Below are 24,451 nucleotides of genomic sequence, written 5' to 3' on the forward strand. Positions count from 1 at the left end.
TTAATTAGATTCAGTCCGGTAACTTAGCTGAATAGTAAAAAGTTGTATCTAAACCCCCAAGGCTCCAATATCTTTAAAAGGAAAAACTGACAGTTAGGTACTATCATGAAAAACAAAAAATAAAACAGTTAATAATACTGTAACATAAGTTTAGCACAAAGATAAATTTATGAGAACTGTGCATATATATTATTTGATATAATGTAGTGCATATTATAAAGTATAATATACATGACACATAAATATAATAATTAATGTGCAGAACATTATTATAACATAAGTTTATTAAAATCTAAAACTAATATGAGTTGAAGCTGGTATTGTAACATAAGTTTTTTTCATCATTTTTTTTACGGTTTCATTTTGTACTAAATGAATTGAAAATTTTCAAAATTTTACATCTCATATCACTCATGAAATAGATTGGTTTCAACTATTTAAATTTATTATTTAAAATTATTCAGATAGATCTTGAAGTTATCCTCCGCAGAGCTCTTTTGATAAGCATAGTATACATTAGCTTTGCTCATATAAGTTTTGATAAGCATATTATACAGTAGCTCTGCTCAAACTTATATGCATCTTGATATATTTTTATTTTTTCTATTGATTAATTCACATTCTTTTTCATTAGAGAACCATAGGTAAAATTTTGAATTTGATGATAATACACTGAACATGTTAGACAAAAAAAACAGTTAATAATACCTGTACATGATAATTTTAATTTAAGATATGAAGTCCTGCAATCATGGGGGCGTGTTGAAGGGACTTGTTTGCTTGCGTTTATCCGAGAGAGATACGGAGTCTTCCGTAATCAATTATTGATTGATTTTCTTCCGAGTAGGTCAAGGTTAGAGTATTAATTATACCCGTTAAGGGTATACCCTATCCTACCCGCCCGTGCCCGCCGCCCTGGGTACCTGTGCCCGAGCCCGGGTATGGGTCGGGTACTCGGGTACGCGGGTACGGGCAAAAAACGGACCGGACCGATTTTTTTGGACAAATACCCGACCATACCCTACCCGACCATACCCGTACCCGATCTTGCCCGTACCCGACTTTACCCTACCCGGGTACCCGGGTACCCGTCTACCCTTACCCGTACCTGTACCCTTATACCCGACCCAATAATTCAAACCCCAAATTCAAATTTCCCCCCAAATTCAATTTAATTTCTGTTTTTTAAATTATGTTTTTTAATTTTTGTTTTTAAAATTCTGTTTTAATTTCTGTTTTTTAATTTCTGTTTTTAAAATTCTGTTTTTATTTCTGTTTTTTAATTTCTATTTTTTAATTTCTGTGTTTTAATTTCTGTTTTTTAATTTCTGTTTTAAAAATTCTGTTTTTAAAATTTTGTTTTTATTTCTGTTTTTAAAATTCTGTTTTTAATTTCTGTTTTGTAATTTATGTTTTGTAATTTATGTTTTTAAAATTCTGTTTTAATTTCTGTTTTTTATTTCTGTTTTTTTTATTTATATTGATATTTATATTTTATTGTTTTAAAGTAAAAAAAAAACATAACAAAAACAGAAAAAAAAAATAACAGGAAAAAAAAACGGAAAAAAAACAAAAACAAAAAAATCAGAAAAAAAACAGCAAAAAAAAAAAAAAAATACCCGTACCCGCCCTACCCGTACCCGGACCGTCCTACCCGTCAAGGGTACACAGGTACGGGTATAGGATGGGTAGGGTATGGTTTTTGAAAAAAAATACCCGATATATCCGTACCCGTATACTCTAGTACCCGTTATACCCGTACCCGAGACGTACCCGTACCCGTACCCGGGTATACCCAGGGTACCCGTACCCGCCCGACCATTAATACACTAGTCAAGGTTGATAGGATCATTCAACCAATTATTAATTGTTTCTTATTTTTTCTAAAGAAAAAGGTTGACAGGATGACATCACACCTTGACAAATGGCAGTAACAAGATGTCTACTTTTATTTTCATCACATACATTGTATCGAATTTTTTATAAATATCCAAAAAATAATTAAATTTCAAAAACTAACCAAAGTTGCGCGCACGATTTCGAAATCTAGCCAAACCGCAAAAAAAGTTTGTAGTAGTTTAGTGTAAAATCACAAAAAAATTTGCAATTTTAGAATTCCAAAACCAAGGTTTGAAAAAAAAAATTGGGGTTTCAATTTTTTTTTCATTTTTCTGATTTTTTTTATTTAAATAGAAATATTTATAATTTTTTTATTAAAATATTAAAAATATTTAATATATTTCTTTGGAAATAGATGAAATACTATATAATTTGATTTATTAGAAAGACTGCTACAAATAATCCGGATCAACATTTTTCATGTCGAATTTTTTGCAGCTATAAGAAAAATTAATATATTTCTTTATGTGATATTGGGAAAAAATAAAAATACTTGGAGTCTTAGTTATTTATCCCGGTTCAAAAGTCACTTCTAAGTAAATACAAAAAATATTGTCATCCTTCTAGTGCATTTAATTTCTAAAAAGTTGTACTTCAAAAATCAATTAAGTTGCAATTATAGTAACTTGGAAAATCATTTAAATTTTAACATGTTTACATTATAGTAATTTAAATTAATCATATCGATTTAAATTTTAACGGAGCCTCTTAATTAGGGTTTAGGGTTTAGCCCAAATTTTCCTCCAGCGCCAAACTTTTGGATTTAAACTTCATCATATCTCTAAAGTAACGCTAATTATATAATTAAATTTGACCAACAGATTTGAAGTAGCACGAATATTGACATGCACCATTTCAAATCAAACGGTCCAACCCTAAACTAAAAGTTGGCCATATTATAGGTCCAATCCGTAGTGAAGCCTTTTCACGCAGAAGGCGAGTCTCCCAAGATTTTCAAATAACACCATTGTATTGCACCGATGGAATTTAGTATATATGTCAACGGTTAGGATTAAGAGCCGATGGTATTAAGTATATATGCAAATTGTTAGGATACGGAGCCGATGGCAAATGATTTTTTTTTTTAAAAATTAAAAATTGATCAGTACCCTAGATGTCATTTCAACTTTCCGAGATTGATCGATATATCACTCCAAATTAACAAAATAATGTCTCTCTCCTCCCGCAGCAAGAACTCCAAAGGTCTCCAAATCTAGGTTTCTCATCTCACTCACACTAGGCGGCCACCTTTCACTGACTCTGTCACCGAAGTTAAGGTGATCGCTCTCTCTCACTCTCTATATATATATCTTTATAGTATTTTGTTGGTTTTTGTATGTTTTCATGTGGGATTTTTAGGGATTCTCCATCTCATTTACAGTTTTTGTAATGTAATTTGTAGGTTATTGAAGGTTTTTGTGATGGTTCTGTTGGTTTTTGTACATTTTAGGGATTTTTCCTCTCATTTATTGTTTCCTAGGTTTTTGATATGAGGTTACAACAGTTTGTAGTGTTTTTCTAGACTAAGAAGAACTTATTTTGATATTTGAACTTTTTGGCATGCAGCAATGTCGTCACCACCTCACTCTCTAGCACCGATGATGGCATGAAAGAGGAAAGTGAAACACAGACTGACAAGAGATTGGGAAAAATTCGAAATTACTACATACGACAAGGCTCGCAAGTCGCATGTCATAAAGGTACAATTCACTACACCAGAAGCTTTAATTTTATTCACTAATGCACTGTGATGTACATTGAAGTTATTGCACTGCACATTTGGGACGTTGAGGATACTCAGCTTGTACCAATCACAGGCTAGAATCTATATTTAGCCTATTTAGATTTCAGTATTTTGATATGATATTGGTTGTTCGTGTTTTGTTTTGGTTGTGCTTTAGTGATGATGCTTCTTTAGGTTAGTTGATGCATAGCTAGCTTAATTATCTGACTGTTTGTGTTTTGTTTTGGCTATGCTTAAGTGATGATGCACTTCTTTAGGTTAGTTGATGCATAGCTAGCTTATCTGGTTATTTGTGTTTTGTACGGGAAAATAAATCTGCTATGATCCTAGGGGATTGTAGGGCCCTGTTGTTCAAAATCCAACATTTCATTTTTTGGGTTGTATGAATCTCTATAGAAGTTATTTTTATGCATGAATCTAAAAAAAAATGAAAGGTTGGATTTGGGATAATAGGACCCTACAATCCCCTTAAGATAGTAGCAGATTTATTTCCTGTGGGAAGTGATGATGTGTGCTCTGTTAGGCAGGGTTTTGGGTATTTTTTCTGGGATTTAATTATTCTATAACATGAAATATATATGCAAGCAATACTTTGCCTTACTGGAAAATAACATAGAGTGCTTCATTGTTTCAAGATTGCAATAAATTCAAGCGGCAATGCAGCAACAGCTAAGACATCAAAAACATATAAGCCAAAAGCAGCAAGTCCACATCCCTTGAACTCGATCGAGGTAAGTCCACATCTCTTTACCGTACTTTGTTGGATTAATTCTTATTTGATTTAATGGACTTCTGATTTAATTAAATATCTTCTGCTTAATTAATCTGCATGCAAGAGGTGAGGAGATACACTGTGAGCATCAACTATGGTCAGGGACTAGTTGCAAATGAGCATGTTTATCCTCTCACTGAGTTTCAATCATGTTACAGTGATGCCATCCTACTATGGCATGTGCTGGTGTTTGTCGGAAGCATAACTGAGACATATAGCCACTTACCTCTACTTGTACCCGTTCTAGGCTTGGTTTTCCTCCGGGATGCCGTCGGAGCAGAAATCCAATGGCCGAAGATGGAGATTAGTCTTGCAAAGGTCAAATTAATAAATTATTTACTAAATATTCTCATTAACATGATCATACTTTTTATTTGTTTAACCATATATGCAATTGGTTGTTGCAGGAAGTGTTGGTAGATGACGATGGTCGACAGTTACCGCTTGTCAGTAAGGAGTTGTTACAACAGCTTAGATAGTATGTTCAACAGCTCCATGCGGCATATCTTCAGACCCCCTATCAAAAGGAGATATCTAGGTGTGCGAAATCCTTCCGGACAAAACTAGGACTGATGGCTTCATAATCCAGGGATTTCATGACTTGGTGGCCGCTGAACATTTCTATCATACAATTCTATTCCATGTGAGACTTTATTTTTTTAAACATATTTATTCTCTTCACAGTTCCCTCCTTCCTCCTCTAGTCTGACAATCATTATTTTCAGGTATTGCAACACCATTATTCCTTCCCTTGAGAAAAACAACCTGTTCATCGGACATATGGATGCAGGCATGATGTGCGCAACAATGATTCAACACTATAACCAAGTGTCAATGCAGTACTACATCGAAAGCTTGCTGAGGTTAAAGGACATGACAATTATCTTTACACTGTACCATGAGAGGTAATATCATAGAGTTCACTCATGTTTATTTTCCTTGAATCACAAGTCCATATTGATTTATTACTATTACTTTAATTGTATGCCATTGGGTACTGCTTGTGTTACTTCGAGGAATGCATATGGTGTACTGCATTGACTGCAAATTTGTAGATGGCCGGGTTTTCACAATCGAATCTCATTTGCGAGAGTAAGCAAAATTATTATAATGTAAAATACAAAGTAATAATTTGATTTACATGATAAATTTCTGGGATAAGTACCACACTGACCTTTATTAATTGTAGGGCTTATGCCAAATATCTACAGGAGACTGACATCAATCGGGGAAATGAAGAACTTGTGACTGGGCAATGTTTGAGGTATTATAAAATTTAATGGAGTATTTTATTTTAACTCATTTCAAGTTCAAACATAAAAGAAATATCAAGGAACTAGTACAAAGGATAGTTGAATAGTATTTGGCTGTCATTGAAGATGTTATACCCCTTCACCAGTATATGTCAATGGAAATTGTGATGTACTTTGTTTATATCATTAGCCCCTTGTTGTGTGGCTTAGTTATTGCTACCTTAGTATATGTAATTTTGGAGTTTAGACTCACAAAAACTTGGTTTATAAAATTGCACTAATAAAATTGAATTTTATTTTCAAACTCTATTTTCAGTCTCCACAGCAAGTATCCAACTTGGAGTGCAGATACTATGTGATGAAAAATATGGATTTCAACATCCATCATTACGCAAAACGATTTCCACATCAGGTATGCAAATTTGTTTCTATCATGCACTGATTTTTAAGTTCTTAAATAATCATACATGCACTTTTATTAATATGTTTTCATTTAAATATGCAATCTCCCCTACCACAGAATCCATATCCTCCCACAGAACTGGCCCAGATTCGTGACCAATGGTGCTGGTACTTGTTGGAATGGTATGTACCACTACCACCTTTTGAGGAGGGAATACCTTATGAGGAGGGAAATTAAAAACTTTAGGTAATTTTGATGTACATTGTCGAAGCTAATCATTAATGGTTGTGTTTTGCTATTAACTAATATAAGTACAATGCTGGTGGTTTTTTGGTGTAAGTACAACCAGTGGGGGTGTCATTTTTGAAAGATCCATTATTGGCTTTAGTTTAGTCATACGGGTGGAGAGAACCGGTGTGTGATTCTGGTATGTCTTAGGGGTTGTTCTAATTTTTTGCAACATAACATATAGGTTAATTAATATTAATATATATATATATATGATTTGGCTACGGTGATACGGCTCAATATTCGAGTTTTCAAAATCCTAACGGTCGATCCAAACTGTTCATCTTGTTCTCCATATTAATATGTGTTTGGAGACCAAATTTTACATTTTTTGGAGATTTTTTACTATTTTTTTAGATTTATTGAATATCGCTATTTTTCAGACAAATCTGAACCATAAAAAACAGCGATATTCAATAAATCTAAAAAAATAGTAAACAATTTCTAAAAAATGTAAAATTTGGTCTCCAAACACATATTAATATGGAGAACAAGATGAACGGTTCAAATCAACTGTTAGGACTTTAAAAACTCAAATATTGAACCGTAGTACCGTAGCCCTCTATGCAACCCATAGCACCGTAGCTAAATCCTATATATATATATAGAGAGAGAGAGTTGGGCTAAAATGAGCCATGGCTCATAGCATGTTGGTGAGCCACGGCTCATTTTAGCCATTTTGAAATTCAAACAACCGATCCAAACCGTTCATCTTGTTCTCTATATTGAAATGTACTTGGAGACCAAATTTTATATTTTTTTTAGAATTTTTTTACTATTTATTAAGCAATTTTGAAAATTGCTGATCCGATGATCTAGAAAATTTTATTGTTTTTTACTGTTCACAGCAAAACAACAATTTTCAAAAATTCTTAATTAATAGTAAAAAAATTCCAAAAAATATAAAATTTGGTCTCCAAGCACATTTCAATATGGAGAACAAATCTAACGTTCGGATCGGTCGTTTATACTTTCAAAATGAAAATACGGTGTGGAGTACAAACGCTTGGTGAGCCATAGCTCACCGGCAGCAAATTAGCCGGACCCATATAGTGACTAATGTGCATTCAAATGTATATGGGCCAAAATACATACGGTCCAAATTCGACTTTTCAAAATTCAAACGGTCAATCCGAACCGTTCAGCTTGTTCTCCATATTAATATGTGCTTGGAGACCAAATTTTACATTTTTCTGAATTTTTTTACTATTTATTAAGTATTTTACAAAATTATTGATCCAACGGTGGCTTAACAAAACAGTAAAATCAGCAGCCACCTTTGGATCAACAATTTTGTAAAATACTTAATAAATAGTAAAAAAATTTAGAAAAATGTAAAATTTGGTCTCCAAGCACATATTAATATGGAGAACAAGATGAACGGTTCGGATAGACCGTTTGGATTTTTAAAAATCAAATTTGGAACGTATGTATTTCGGTCCATATACATTCGAATGCATATATATATATATATATATATATAGGGTCCGGCTAATTTGCTACCGGCAGCATTTCTGCCCAAGGTGTTGCCGCCCCTTTTATATTTTGTGATGTCCAAATAACAAATCCAAACCGTCCGTTAGATGTTTAATCTATATTATAATCTACTTGGAGACCAAATTTTACATTTTTTGGAATTTTTTGACTATTTATTAAACTAGTTTGAAAACCGTTGTTTTCAGTAATATATAAAAAGAAATCACTAATGGTCCAAAGTAATAACAGATGGCAAACTACAACATGCAAACACCAAATCAAACACATCCGATGGTGTAATGAACTTTTGCTAACGGCTAATAATACCCAGAGACGATGATGTTTCTATTTTAACGGCAAATTTAACGGACGAAAAACTAATATTCCCGTCGGTCCCTAATTTCTAACTGATCGCGTTGGAATTTAACGCCATCGGCTCATACCGATGGCGTATGGGTACACATTTTCTATCGGGGCAATAAGTATCGGTTCAGAACCAGATAGCGGAATGCAATTCCAACCGATACAAAAGTGTTTTTTTTTTTTTGTAGTAGTGGTTAATTTATTACTCTCTTTGTTGATAATTTACTTCATTCTTGGCGGCATTAATTTCTTATTTGCTTGTGTTTACCAGAGATAATTTTAATTCATTACTCAATTACAGTAATTCTTGATAATTTTAATTTAAGATATGAAGTTCTGCAATTATGGGGGCGTGTTGAAGGAACTTGTTTGCTTGCGTTTAGCCGAGAGAGATACGGAGTCTTCCGTAATCAATTATTGATAGATTTTCTTCCGAGTAAAGTCAAGGTTGATAGGATGCAGGCATCACAACTGCATTGACGTTGCTATAGTAATACTGATACATATGTTTACTTGTTTACTATTATTTCCAAGTTGACCAAGTCAGCGCACTGACGTTGACGTACCACATCTATTTGATATTTATGTGAGCTTCAGTCCGGTAACTTAGCTGAATAATGAGAAGTTGAATCTAAATCCCCAAGGCTCCAACATCATTAAAAGGAAAAACTGAGATGAAAAACTTCCAGTTAGGTACTATCATGAAAAACAAAAAATAAAACAGTTAATAATACTTGTACATACTTAAAAAGAAAGTAATCTTAAATCTTACTAATCTTCATATCATGAAGATTAGTGCTATTTTGATAGCTGCAAATCTGCAATTAGATTAGTGAGTGCATAGAGAGTTTTCTCTTCATATCCAATTTACTCATCTTTAGAATATTTAAATGTTTTTTTTATCATTACTCTCTTTGTTGATAATTTACTTCTTGGTGGCACCAATATTTGTTTATGTTTACCGGATATAATTTTAATTCATTACTCAATCAAAGTAACTCTTGTTAATTTTAATTTAAGATATGAAGTCCTGCAATTATGGGGGCGTGTTGAAGGGACTTGTTTGCTTGTGTTTACCAGAGATACGGAGTTGCTCATATATATTTATCAAATACGATAAACAAAGATAAACGAATAAAAAATATTATTGACGCTAAGAATATATCTCATTGATTATCAATTTCGTGGGTCAATTTTTCCCTGACTCAAAAGGGATATGACAAGTTCTTACGTTGAAACATGTACAGAGCTCCAACCAACTGATGTGATATGGCAGCTAGAAACCTGTTCTTACGTACGTTGTTGACCGTTATCTCAATGAAGTCTTGTATTTTTTCATCAATGTTATATATATAATTTTAGAAAAAATAGTTATTCTTCGCCTACAGTAACTATTTTGTTTTCATCCATCCAATCTGTATCTAATTATATTCTTTTAGCGTTCTCTCTTCCTTCCATTTACACCTGTTCCTTTTTGGACTATAGGCACAATATATGTAATATACTACTTGCATATGAAATCAAATTAATAAATTATTATTGTAATTTTTTTAAAAAAATTACTATGTTGATGTTAATAGTTTTAAAAATCGTAAGAGACAAAAACAAAAAAATTGTGAGCTTTCATCCTCTATGCGTACCCCTAGTTTTATTTGTTACAACTAGGGGTGAAAACGGATCTGGATTATCTGATCCGAATCCGCTCCAGTTCCATATTTGTATTAAACGGAGCGGATAATTGCTAGATTCGGATCCGAATATTAGTGATGGAGAACAAAACAACTGGATTCGGATAATTTTTCCAAATTCCAAAAGGATCGGATATCCGATCGAATAGGACTGGCTCCAAAATTTGCAATCCGCATCCCAGATTACATCACTCATTTTCTCTTCTGAACTTTAATTTGATTGGATCGCAGTGCTATATATGGGCATTTAACTTCCTTTATATATTAGTTGTGGGACTAACTGATGACACAAGTCCGGTACTATTATTTTCTGCTCCATGTGACCATGTGTGCTGAGCCGCTGACTCAAATAGAGAGCTGACTAGCTGAGCCACGATCTTCCCACGTTTTTATTTGTTTAAAATTTGATTCACTTCTTCTCCATTTATATATCTACGGAGACATCCATTTTACTAGTTTATTTTTTTGTTTATATTAATTTTGTTAATTGATATTTGTATCTTAAATTTATATGATTCAATTATTCAACAATTATTTGAATCCGTATTAGTAGATTATCCGTTTCGTATCTGTATCTGTTTAAAGCGGATTTGGTTTTACATTTTGACATCCATTTACTATCTGTATTCGTATCCGCTCACTGAAAAACGAATACAGCTTTGGTATTAGCATTATCCACTCCGTTTTCGCCCCAGTTACATCTCACACCCTTTTTTTTTTTTTTCTTTTTTGAGGTGAAATGCCCTTGGGCTCATACCTTTTTTGACTTGAAACAAGGTGGTGGAGTTAGGATTTTTTTTTTTGGAAGGATATGTTGGAGTCGGATGTGTGTACTTGTGATTTGTACAATAATTAACCACACCACATGTGTACGTCGAGTTGAGCAAGTCAAATACTAATTAAGTCTATAAGATGCGGAAAAACTCAATTAAATGCCTTCTATTAACTATTTCTCGAGTAGGTAATTTTGTTATTTAGAACTGAATTGTAGACGTATAGGTCACATCAATTGAATATTTCATTCTTCCATCACCGGTCCATGTTATATGAGCTAATTATACAGAGAAGGGATCTGTTTACAATATTTGAAAGTTACAATATCTTACAACAATTCAGTGTTGCGATTTTCAAAGACCAAATAGTCGATCCAACCCGTTAAACATGATCTTTATATTAATGTGTTTTTAGATAAAATTTTATATTTTTTATATATTTTTTTACTATTTATTAAGTATTTCACAAAACTGTTATTTTTATACAATTCTAGATCACTAGAAAATAGCATTTTTGTAAAATACTTAATAAATAGTTAAAAAAATTCAAAAAAATATAAAATTTTATCTCCAAGTGCATTTTAATATAGATATCATGTTGAACGGGTTGGATCGACTTTTTAGATTTTGAAAATTGCAAAATCGAATTGTTGTAAGATGTTGTAACTTTTAAATATTGTAAGTGGATCCCTCCTCAATTAGATATCCCCTTCCTCCTATCAGATAAAAGAGATGTAATAATAAAAATTTAATTATTAAATTTTCGTTGGTCACTTATTTTTGTTGACAGACTTGGTCTCTAAATCAAAAAATTCGAGTGGTGTACATAAATTAACAAAGAGAAGAGTTCAAATGTCTTTATTTACTATATCTGTATTATGTCTCTATTTTTACAAAACATTAATAATTCAAAATTTAAAACTTAAAAATAAAAATAAAACCAGTTGGAAAAAGTTAGCAACTATAAATTTCAAATTAGAATACCTTGCACGTTCAAATATACAATGTAGAAGAAGTTGTTACTTTCATTATTAATTCATTCTACACGATATTGAAGGAAAAAGCTATTATGCTTATCCCAATCATGTTTATATTCTGGAGGGAGCATTGTAGTTAAATTTTCAGAAAGAAGATATTACAAGTAAATGAGTTATTAGAGCAAATAGAAGACCAATAGAGATACAGTTCGATGAGCGCAAAAAGATACAGAAGAAGGAAATATTGGCGTTGGAGAACAATTTCAAGCTATATTAATCTTCTTTTAATTTAACTCTACTTTAATTTTCAATGCTATTTTTTCTTTAAAATAGCTCAATTGTTTTGATCGAGGACGACTCAATTGTCAAAGTCCCTGTCCAATGGGAAATTTCCCATTTCTTGTGTATTTCATCGAGGACGACTTAGTCAAAGTCTTAGAAGATTAAAATGATCATGTGGCTGCAAAATGAATATATTTTATGGTCCTAAGCAAATTAAAGAAATATTGGTTGACCAAAACTACGACACAAGTTGTAATTTCGGATTAACTTTTTCCCTCAATAATGTCGGTGTATAGAAGATAGGTGTCATTAATTAATTTCTTATTTGCTCATTTCTACGGAGCTTTCTTTGATCGGTATATCAAGATCCGTGCGGATCTGAGTTCCAAATCACCAAGAGACTTGATGAAATGAAGACTGATTAATGCTACTATAAAAATAGTACATTTGGGTCCACACGTCATTATCATCCTCGGTTAATGATTTTTCCAATTTATTTTGCAATTGGTAGCGCAATCCGTTCCTTGCCAAGTTGACTAAGTCCGTGCATGCACGTTGACGTACCACCTCTATTTGATATTTATGTGAGCTTAATTAGCTTCAGTCCGGTAACTTAGCTGAATAGTGAAAAGTTGTATCTAAACCCCCAAGGCTCCAACAAGATAAAAAGAAAAAACTGAGATGAAAAACTTCCAGTTAGGTACTATCATGAAAAACAAAAAATACTCACCGACCGTAAGCATGATGGCAATGGTGATGCTCAACATCATGCTGATCATGCAGTTCCAAACAGCTGAATTAGTTCAACCCGCGATTGCCCTACCAGGATGCCAAGACACCTGTGGTGACGTTCCAATACCTTACCCCTTCGGCATCAGCCCCAACTGCTCCCTGGAAGGATTTGAGGTAGACTGCAACAGAACATATGATCCACCAACTCCAATTTTACATGGTGTTGCAGTCTACAACATCTCTCTCTCCTTGGGACAAGCACGGGTGAACAATCCCATATCTTCCCAGTGCTACAATCCCAATTACGACAATGTAAGCTATAATAGCTATCATTGGAATCTGTCTCACACGCCATTCCGATTTAATAATGACAAGAATAAGTTCACAGTCATTGGCTGTGATACACTTGCTTACATTAGTTACGGCAATGAGACTAATCTTAATCTGGGAGGGGGTGTCTTACGCTGCTCAGATCAAGGCAGCATAATTAACGAGTCTTGTTCTGGAATTGGTTGTTGTCAAACAGCCATCCCCAAACAGACAAACTACTACTATGTTGATTTTGATACAAATTATAATAATTCTGAGGTGTATAACTTTAGCCTCTGTGGTTATGCTGTCCTCATGGAGTATGATGGGTTTGTATTCAGCTCTGATTATATCACCACCAACAAGCTATATAACCAATCAATGCCTGTTGTTCTCGATTGGGCTATAGGAAATGAGACATGTGAGATCGCGAAAGGCAACAGGTCCTCATATGCATGTATCAGCGATAGCAGTGTCTGCATAGACTCTTCCAACGGCCCAGGTTACTTCTGCAATTGCTCTACTGGTTATACAGGCAATCCTTACCTTGCAGGAGGTTGCGAAGGTCTCTCTCTCTCTCTCTCTCTCTCTCCATTTATTGGTTTTCAATGTTGGGTAAATTTTCAATGATATTCATCGCTTTAGTTGTAATTTAGTAGGGAGATTAAATTTTAGACCATTAATTAAATTTGGTCCAGATTAAATGCTAAAAAATTATACTCGTACTTTAGAATCTGTTCTCCCCAGTTTAGATTTGATAAATCTGATTTGGCATAGTGAAGCACTAAAGCTGTACTATCGAAGGTTAGTGGCTTCTGAAGACGTTGCTGCTAGCCTGATACAGATGAACCCATGTAGAGTATATGTAGTATTTTCAAGAGCATTTTAATCATGATTTGTTATATTTTTCTGAACATTAATTATTACCTCGTCCATCATTAGAAAACAAACTCTGCAGCTATATACTGTAACAATTATCGTATGTCTATTTCATACCATATATTTTGCAGATATCAATGAATGTACCATCTATTTGGTACCATATATTTTATTAGTTTTTTTTAAAATTAGGCACTAAATTGGTTTCTATAGTAATACTGATACATATGTTTACTTGTTTACTATCATTTCCCATGCAATCTTGGGATTTTATGAATCCTCTAAATTTCCGTCTTCTGATTGTCTAAGATATTGGTTAGCTGGTATGATAGGCAAAGGCATAGTACATAATTCATTGCCAGAATCACGTAATACACGGGTAACATTCAGCAATATCTGATTTACAGAATTAACAGGTAGGTTCTGACAAATCCATCTCATTTTATCTGTCCAAAGTTGGAGATGCCAAACTGGTTGCTGCATGTTAGATTCACGTACGTCAGGTTGTAGGTCATTCGGGTCCAAATTATCTGTCCAAAGTAGAAAAAGTCAAACTAGTAGCTTCATGTTAGATAGGAATGCGGATAATCCCATAATCCTCCTTTGCCCAAACAACGTACACATCACAATTACTGGGCATTTTTCGTAGCAATTAATATGATCAGAGAAAAGGTTTAATAGTAATTACTATCATTCAGTTATCAGTGCGATTATTACTGGTACACGTCAAAATTCGGACTTGCCAGGCACAACAAAGTTCCCTGGTTTATTATTAAGACCAATTTCCCCTTTGTAATGATGCGGAGACTAACTTCCCCTTTGGAAATTGTTAAGACCAATTTCCCTGGTCCAAATTATCTCTCATCAGATGCGGAGACTAATTTCCCCTTTGTAATGATTCCTTTTTTTTTTTTTCATTTGGCAGATATAGATGAATGTCGACAAAATAAATCACCATGTCCTGGGATTTGTAAAAATACACAAGGATCATTCATATGTTCATGTCCTCGAGGTAAGCATGCGGTTGATAACAGCAGTCGAGAATGTATCCCGGACACGAGACTTCCACTGTGGGTCAAGCTGGTTATAGGTAATGTTCTCAAATATTACTATATATGTCATCTTGAATTTAATCTTTAAAAACTTTATTAATTGGTTCTATAGAACTAATGTCTTTAATTGATTGTTTACTTTTGCAGGCTGCCTCAGCTCCATCATGGTTATAGTAATTTTGAGCTCCTTTTTTTATTTGGTGCACGAAAGAAGAAAAATTGCTACAATTAAGGAGAAATACTTTGAAGAGTACGGAGGTCAGTTGTTGTTTCAAGAGATGAAGTCGAAGCAGGGGTTTGCTTTCACGATATTCAAGGAAACCGAACTGAAAGAGGTTACCGACAACTTTGATGAAAAAAATGTACTAGGACAAGGAGGAAATGGTACGGTATACAAAGGAACTCTCACTAATAATGAAGTTGTAGCAATCAAAAGGTGCAAAACAATTGATGATAGGCAAAAGAAAGAATTTGGGAAAGAGATTCTTATCCTTTCTCAAATCAACCACAAAAATATTGTTAGAATCATTGGTTGCTGTCTAGAAGTAGAAATACCTATCTTGGTTTACGAGTTTATTCCTAATGGAACCCTTTTTGACCTTATTCATGTTAAGCATGCAATATGCATTCCCTTAAGAACGCGCCTAAGAGTTGCTCAAGAGGCAGCCGAAGCACTCGCCTATTTGCACTCATGGGTGTCCCCTCCAATTGTTCACCGTGATGTAAAATCTTCTAACATACTTTTGGATGAGAATTTTATGGCCAAGGTGTCAGATTTTGGAGCTTCTGTTTTAGCACCAACAGACGAAGACCAATTCATGACACTTGTGCAAGGGACGCGTGGTTACCTAGATCCAGAATACATGCAGACTGGTCAATTGACGGTCAAAAGTGATGTGTACAGCTTTGGTGTCGTTCTTCTTGAGCTTCTAACTCGTAAAAAGGCATTCTACTTGGATGGACCTGAAGAGAGAAGTCTATCAGCAGCCTTTTTATCTGCTATGAAAGAGAACAAACTCAGGGAAATTTTGGATGTTCAAATTATGGATGAAGAGAGCATGGATCTGATCAAAGGCGTCGCTGAGCTAGCAAGAGAATGCTTAAATATGGAAGGAGAAAAGAGGCCTGAAATGAGAGATGTTGCTGAAGGTCTTGATAGGTTGAGGAAAACCATGAAGCATCCTTGGGTACAGGATAACCGGGATATTGAGATTGAGCACCTACTTGGTGAACCCTCTAACAATCATTTGGAAATGACTTCATACCATAGTTTGGAAGAAAAGGCAATGCTGGATATTGATTCTGGACGATGATATATATATATTGCATCATTCTGCCTTTTTTTTATTTACCATTTTATTTTATTTTCAATTATGTTCTATAGGGAGATTGGCAGAGCAACTTTGTGCGTTAAATTTATTGTTCCAGTTGCTTTTTTTATTCACTTTTTTTATGTACTTTGTGTGGGATGAAGAGAGAGAGCATCGTGTCTTATATTTGTACTACAATAATGTGTTTGACCGTTCTTGTTTATAAACACTCTGTTTAGATGTCAAAATTTAGCTTCACAAGATTGGTCTTAAAGTAATACAATTATTATTGAAAAAGTAAAATAGATCTCAGATTCTATTTTCATCATAGATCAAGTGTCTAGATCAAATGTAATAAGATAGGCAACGGTACAGTAAATAGGTATCTACATATACCATAATTACAGTAGGTACCAACAGTGGCTAGTCCAAAGTCATATAATATAAATATCAAGATTCACACTGTACAGTATAGGTGGCAACGAGATGGCTCGTGCTAGGTCCAGCTTGAACTCGTCACAAGCAAGCTGACTTTAGGGGTCCGAGCTGAAATCTCAGCATGAAATCATCATGAGTTGGACCGAACTAGCTCAAAAGCTAACGATCTTGCTCGTTGGGTCTGGCTAGATTTTGTTTTAAGAAGAAAATAAATTCTACAAACTTTTTGGACTAAGCTGAACCGAGCTAGATAGTATAAAATGCACACACATTGCTACAAACTTTTTTTCCCTTCTGAAGATGTTGCTGCTAGCCTGATACAGATGAACTCATGTAGAGTATATGTAGTATTTTCAAGAGCATTTTAATCATGATTTGTTATATTTTTCTGAACATTAATTATTACATAGTTCATCATTACAAAACAAACTCTGCACCTATATACTGTAACAATTATCTTATGTCTATTTCGTACCATATATTTTGCAGATATCAATGAATGTGCCAATAAGAACCAGTGTTCCAAGAAGTGCCACAATTTACCCAGCACATACAGATGCTCTTGCCCTCCAATCATGCGTCTGAAAAATTCTGCAGCCGGAGACTGTGAATTATACATGCCATTTGTAATTGGTACTTAAATCAACTGTGTTTAATAGAATATAATTTTATTATTGATATCCATTCACATTCTTAAAGAAATTAATAATAATAATAAAATTAAAATTGTCGAAAATTACAATAAAAGTAAGATTATAGGAATAATTAAAGTGTGGCTACTTTTCTGAAGAATCAGAAATTTTGAAACGATAACTGCCTGATTTCATAGACCGAAATGAATAATTAGCAATTATGCTTCAAACTAATTATACACGGATCTACAATATTGTAGGAATTGGTGCCGGCACTTTGCTACTAGTATTTCTTGGGTTTTGCATGTATGTGGCATTTGAAAGGAGAAACTTTCTAAAGTTAAGGAGTACTTTCAACAACATGGTGGTTGGATTTTGTTAGAGGAGATTAAATCAAACCTGGGGTTCAGTTTTACAATTTTCTCCAAACAACAAGTAGAACAAGCAACAAACAATTTTGATAGTTCAAATATCATTGGTCAGGGAGGCCAGGGTACATTATATAAAGGTACTGTCAAAGATCAATTGGTTGCCATTAAAAATGTAAGATCATCAATGAGAGCAAGAAGAAAGAGTTTGGCAAAGAAATGCTTATTCTCTCTCAAATAAGCCATAAAAACATTGTAAAACTTCTTGGTTGCTGCCTAGAGGTTGAAGTTCCAATGTTAGTGTATGAATTCGTCTCATGTGGGACTTTATTTAACCATATCCATGATCGAAAACAAAGATCTTGCATTACTCTGGAAACCTGTCTAAAGATTGCCCATGAATCAGCAGAAGCACTTGCCTACTTGCACTACTCAGCATCTCCACCAATCTTCCACGGAGACATCAAGTCTTCGAATATACGTTTAGATGAAAATTGCATTGCCAATGTATCTTATTTTGGGGGCATCAATACTAGCTCCAACCGATGAATCTCAATTCGTCACGCTTGTGCAAGGAACATGTGGCTACCTAGACCCAGAATACTTGCAGTCATGCCAACTAACTGACAAGAGTGATGCATATAGTTTTGGTGTGGTTCTTCTGTAACTTCTTACCAGTAAGCCAGTAATTGATTTTGAAGCTTCAGAGGAAGGAAAAAATCTTTTATCGCGTTTCCTCTCTGCAATGAAAAAGAACAAAATGGGTGACCTTCTAGGTGTTCAAATAAAAAGGGAGGAAGATGAGGAGATCATCTATAGGGTGTTGAAAATATTACTCGGATTGTGGTATTGGATATAGAAGAGAGGAGTTTATATAGTAATTCCTTTGATTTAATTGCCTATACAAGATTTACAAGGCTCTGATAACTCACGCCTCACTATTGTCTCTGATTCACATGACACATTTACATTGACCTCTAACCTATTTATAATAAGTCCCATGTCGGTTGCATGAACTTTCTAGATTATACATTTCATTTCTATAACTTTTCCAACCGACTTTGTTATTGTCGGTTTACATAGATTATAAAATTATTCAAAAGCATCTAGAGACATTCCTATTTTTACAACCGTAGAAGGTTCTTGAATTTTGTAGAGTGGGCTTAGTTCTTCCTCTATTTTGTTATTATATTTATTCTCCAAATTTAAGCTGCTCTTCAAAGAGAGTCGCAGTGGTGCACTGCTATTAATTCCATCATAGGATTGCTGAGCTGGCTAAGGACTGTGTAAATGTGAAGGGGGGAGATCGACCAACAATGAAAGAAGTAGCAGAGGAGCTTGATAGAATCAGAAAACTCAAAAACCATCCTTGGGAAAATACCAATTATGAAGAGACAGAAAATTTTCTTGGTGAATCATCTATTCATATGGAGATGGAAAATACTGGTAATTTCAGTATAGAGAGGAATGTAGTAGAAAGCATTGCACTTGCCCGTTAGCTTGATGCAGACCAAATGGTTTGGGTGTTTTTAACCTTTCTTTTCTCTTGTGTAGCTTCTCTACAAATACTAGTGCTGTTAATAATGAAGAGTCTTTGTTGCTTATGCTTCCTTTTGAGTAGTTATATAATTGCTACATAGATATATCTTATCAGACAAAATAATTCAGTTCACTTATCTTTTAATATGCTGAAAACTAATCCATAAATACTTAAGGTGAAAGTTAAGTACATTCATATCAATGTTTATTTTTAAGAAATACAAGATTCTTCAATTGGATTCTTCATATTGATATATACGCAACAACTATTTATAACCAGAATGATACTAACAGAATGATGCTAACAGTAGTAGTTATCAAAAATGAAAAAAAAAACATTGGAACACCAGATTGAGATCCTACGATCAGAGTGTAATGCAAAACCATGTACACTGGAAATCAACTGTAACGATCCAGTTAAGGTTTTCTTTTTGAAAAGGCTGTAAGGTGGGGTCCATAAAAACAGAATTGGAGGGCTCCGTGTTAGCAATAGGAGGAGTTATCCACCAGTTAAGGAAATAAAGAGGAGGGCTCCGTGTTAGCAATAAAAGGAGTTATCCAGTTAAGGAAATAAAGAGTTATTTAGGAGAGCAGGGAGATCTCCATTTACTTCTATTTTGAGTTTGTTACGATAAATAAAAAGTTTGTTAGTCTGACGTATTATCTCACGAGTCAATCGCATGATCCGATCAGGAAGACTTGTAATTTCTTTTCTTCTCAGCTTTGCCTATAAATAGGCATCAATTGTAACCGATTAGGATATCAAATTGAATAAGAATTTTCCGGTTTCTCTCTCGTTCTATTTTGCTGTTCTTGTGTATCCAAGATATGATTTCTTTGAAATTAGTTCAAATTGTTCGATTGTTTCTGAGATTTCCTCTTCTATGAGCTTTGTCTGATCAAGTTTGCTGCATTAACACACTAAAAGAAGCCCAAGTACCTGGGGTAATCGCGCCAATTCCGGTCGCAGACCATAGTTCACCTTGGTCTTCTTTGCTCTTTGCTCATTTCTCAATTAGATCAAGCCGTCGAGACTGTTAAATTAATAAGATAGAAATAAAGAACACAGCACTCCCATGAAAGCTCCCTTCCCTCCCAATTTTATTTAATGGAAAATCATAATTCGTTTGTACAATTTCAACAGGAGGAGATATATCAATATATAGAATAGCTATTCGTGAGAAGGCAACAATCTGCCTATTATATTTTCCAAACTTAGCTTGACTAATTCTATATTTACATGATATTATAATGCAACAAATAATCTCCAGCTCCTTGGATATTGCGCACCATCTCCAGCACCACCTTCCATCTTGGTGAGAATGATCTTCTGTGGCGCTTCAACACTCCCCCTCAAGTTGGTATGTACGGATCTGTCATGCCCAACTTGCTCAGTATGCCATAGAATGTCTTGCTTGAGGTTGCCTTAGTGAGAATGTCAGCAAGCTGTTCTTCCGATTTCACCTGTATTAGCCGGATTATCCTTGCTTCAATATTCTCACGAATATAATGTCTGTTAACCCCAACATGCTTGGTCCGATCATGTTGAACTGGGTTATGAGAGATATCTATTGCTGCTTTGTTGTCACAGCACAAGTCCATTTCTTTTGTAGGTGGGAAGCCGAGTTCTGTCATCAGTTTCTTGAGCCACATTAGCTCACAAATTCCGTTAACCACACCTTTTAATTCAGACTCAGCACTAGATAAGGCAACAGTCTTTTGCTTCTTGCTCCTCCATGTAACCAAGTTTCCTCCTACGAATGTAAAGTAGCCAGATGTTGATCTCCTGTCTGTAACATTCCCAGCCCAGTCAGCATCTGTATATCCCATAACATCTAAATGTCCATTCCTTAGGAATTGTATTCCTTTCCCTGGTGCTCCCTTTAAATACCTTATTATTCTCATGACAGCCTCCATGTGTTCTTCGCTCGGGTTATGCATAAACTGACTTACCAGGCTTACTGCATAAGCAATGTCCGGTCTAGTATGTGATAGATATATAAGTTTCCCCACCAACCTTTGATATCTTTCTTTGTTCGCAGGTGCTTGGTCTGGACTTTCTTCCAACTTGAGATTTTGGATCAATGGTGTGTCTGCTGGCTTACAGTCAAGCATACCAACTTCTGCTAGCAGATCAAGAATGTACTTCATTTGTGAGAGAGTAATGCCTTTCTTTGACCTCATCACTTCAATTTCAAGAAAGTACTTGAGACCTCCTAAGCTCTTCATTTCAAACTCCATTGAAAGTCTTTCTTCAAGTCTCTTTATTTCGTCCCTGTCATCTCCTGTAATGATCATGTCATCTACATATATAATCAAAACAGTTAGTTTCTCTTGTCTCTTTTTAAAGAATAGAGTATGATCAGAATCACTCTGTTCAAACTCATAATCTTTCATAGCATTACAAAATCGACCAAACCAGGCTCGAGGTGACTGTTTTAGGCCATACAATGCCTTATGTAGTCGGCAAACTACTGGTTTTGATCCTGTGTTTATGTATCCGGGAGGAGGATTCATGTAGATTTCTTCCTGTAAGTCGCCATGCAAAAAAGCATTTTTTACATCAAATTGATGTAATGGTCAATCTAGATTTGCTGCAAGAGATAATAAAACCCTAATAGTATTAAGTTTAGCAACTGGAGAGAAGGTTTCCTGAAAGTCAATACCATAGGTTTGTGTGTATCCTTTCGCAACTAATCTTGCTTTATACCTTTCAATTTCACCATTAGCACCAAACTTTATTGTATAAACCCACTTACACCCAACTGTTTTCTTTCCTTTTGGTAATTCTACCAGAGACCAGGTTCCATTTTTATCTAAGGCTTCCATTTCTACATCCATGGCATGCACCCATTTTTTATCCCTTTTTTGCTTCCTCAACATTTTTTTTACGGATAATTTTAATTTAAGATATGAAGTCCTGCAATCATGGGGGCGTGTTGAAGGGACTTGTTTGCTTGTGTTTACCAGAGATACAGAGTCTTCCTTAATCAATTATTAATAGATTTTCTTTCGAGTAAGGTCAAGGTTGATAGGATGGCATCACAACTTGACAAATTGCAGTAACAAAGATGTCTGCAAATTTCTTTATGTGTGTAGAATTATAGTCAAAATCTGATACTCATATTTTGCTTCGCATACATCGTAGGTCCCAAATTTAAATAAAAAATTTTAGATATTAAATAGTTAAATGATTTTTTTATTTTATTTTACTTAACAAGATACTCTTCAGTGAGTTACATAATTGGAAGCCCCATCTGATAATTTGATAATTGAAAACTTTATATCTAGTGAGTTACATATTTAAGAATATAAGTCATTATTTCGAAAAAAAAAACCATCTGATAATTTGATAACTGAAAACTTTATATCTAGTGAGTTACATATTTAACAATGAGAAGGGTTCAAATGCCTCCATTTTTTGTGCCTCCACCATGCCTCCATTTTTAAAAAATTAAATAACTCAAAGTTTAAAACTTAAACGTCAAAATAAAACCATTAGATGTAATCTATGTTATTTTCTCTATGTACCCATAAAAAATTATCACATTTTTATTTTGCTTTTATATGAATCAATAAGTTGAAAAATCAACGTCTAGAAATTATCCATATTTGTATACATTTTTACAAGCTCAAGATGACAATCAAAACAAAGTTGAAATGCCATAATTTTTTACATGTGCATAGATAAAATGATATAGTTCATATCTCCAACGGTTTTATTTTGAATTTTAAGATTTAAATTTTGAGTTATTAAAGTTTTTAAAAATGGAGGCATTTGAACCCTCCTCTTTAAGAATATATCTAGTGAGTTACATCCGTGTTGAAAGGACTTGTTTGCTTGTGTTTACCAGAGATACGAACACTAGTGGAAAATATGGAATCAGGATCGGTTATATACACATATCAGTAACGGAATCCAACCGATCCTGATGAAGGCGACACTGATACTATCAGGATCGGTTTTATATTTTTTAAAGAACCGTTCCAAATAGAAACTAATAGGATCGGTTTTTTCATAAAACCGATCTTAATAGTAGTTATCTAGATCAGTTTTTGAATAAAAACCGATCCAGATAGGAACTATTAAGATCAGTTTTTATATAAAAACCGTTCTTGATAATATTTTCGAATATTTTTTTTTATTAAAAATTTCATATCTATATCAGTTTTTGAATAAAAACCGATCCAGAAAGGAACTATTAAGATCAGTTTTTATATAAAAACCGTTCTTGATAATATTTTCGAATATTTTTTTTTATTAAAAATTTCATATCTAGATCAGTTTTTGAATAAAAACCGATCCAGATAGGAACTATTAAGATCAGTTTTTATATAAAAACCGTTCTTGATAATATTTTCGAATATTTTTTTTTATTAAAAATTTCATATCTAGATCAGTTTTTAAATAAAAACCGATCCAGATACGAACTATCAAGATCAGTTTTTATATAAAACCGATCCTGATACTTTTTTTTTTGTTGGAATGAGGATCTGAAATCTGGATCGGTTTTTAAAAAAATAACCGATCATAATAGTAGTAATCTGGATCGGTTGTTTAAAATAACCGATCCTGATGTTTTATTGAAGCTAAAAAAAATATTTTTATTTATTTGACCAGCTTCCATATATATTTTGCTAGCCAGCATCCTAAATATATTTTTTTTTGCACAGTAAGAAACAATAATCAAATATCATATACACATCATAAATTAAATATCATACACATCTTAAATTATTACAAAAAATTCATGTTCATACAAAGTTTTGTGAAGCATTACATATTATAACAAGAAATTTAAATCCAAAAAAAATTAATTAACAAACATACAAGTGACTAATTGAGCTATTTCTTCAATTAACACACATTTATGCAATTAATGTAAAGCATAACAATAAAAAAAATCAATAATTACCTCTTTTGCAATCACATCACTTGAGATTAAAAAAGATCCTAAAAATAAAAACAAATGTAACAATTAGATGGAAAAACATTTTACAATAAAAAATACAAAAAAATGTGTTTTTAAAGCATAATAATGAGAAAATTATATAAAGTTAATACCGTAATAGTTGATCGGCCGAGCCGGAGGTGCGAGAGGCTCGGCTTTGAGAGGAAGAGACGGAGAGAAAGAGAGAGAGAGACACGGAGGAGAGGGAGAGACGGAGACAGAGAGAGAGACACAAAGAGTACAGAGGGAGAGACGGAGACAGTGAGAGAGACGCTAAGTTGAAAATGAGAGGCGCGGAATGAAAATAAGAAGAACCCTAAGC

General features: G+C 33.9%; 1 protein-coding gene and 2 pseudogenes across 2 annotated transcripts in view; all 3 read left to right on the top strand.

Moving 5' to 3' along the window:
* The window catches only part of LOC144561713 (wall-associated receptor kinase 2-like), an 85,663-nt pseudogene that overhangs the window by 50,200 nt on the left and 11,012 nt on the right, over positions 1–24,451 (top strand). The gene's annotated exons all lie outside the window — the stretch shown is intronic.
* LOC144561716 (putative wall-associated receptor kinase-like 16) lies at positions 12,587–16,382 on the top strand. The gene is made up of 3 exons (XM_078310784.1): positions 12,587–13,524; positions 14,764–14,928; positions 15,038–16,382. Exons 1-3 carry the CDS (start codon positions 12,600–12,602, stop codon positions 16,201–16,203), a joined length of 2,256 nt encoding a protein of 751 aa, XP_078166910.1. The 5' UTR covers positions 12,587–12,599; the 3' UTR covers positions 16,204–16,382.
* Positions 17,134–19,185, top strand: LOC144561408 (putative wall-associated receptor kinase-like 16 pseudogene; annotated as a pseudogene).

Source organism: Carex rostrata, chromosome 11, assembly GCF_964058835.1.
Source record: "Carex rostrata chromosome 11, lpCarRost1.2, whole genome shotgun sequence".
Lineage (NCBI taxonomy): Eukaryota > Viridiplantae > Streptophyta > Magnoliopsida > Poales > Cyperaceae > Carex > Carex rostrata.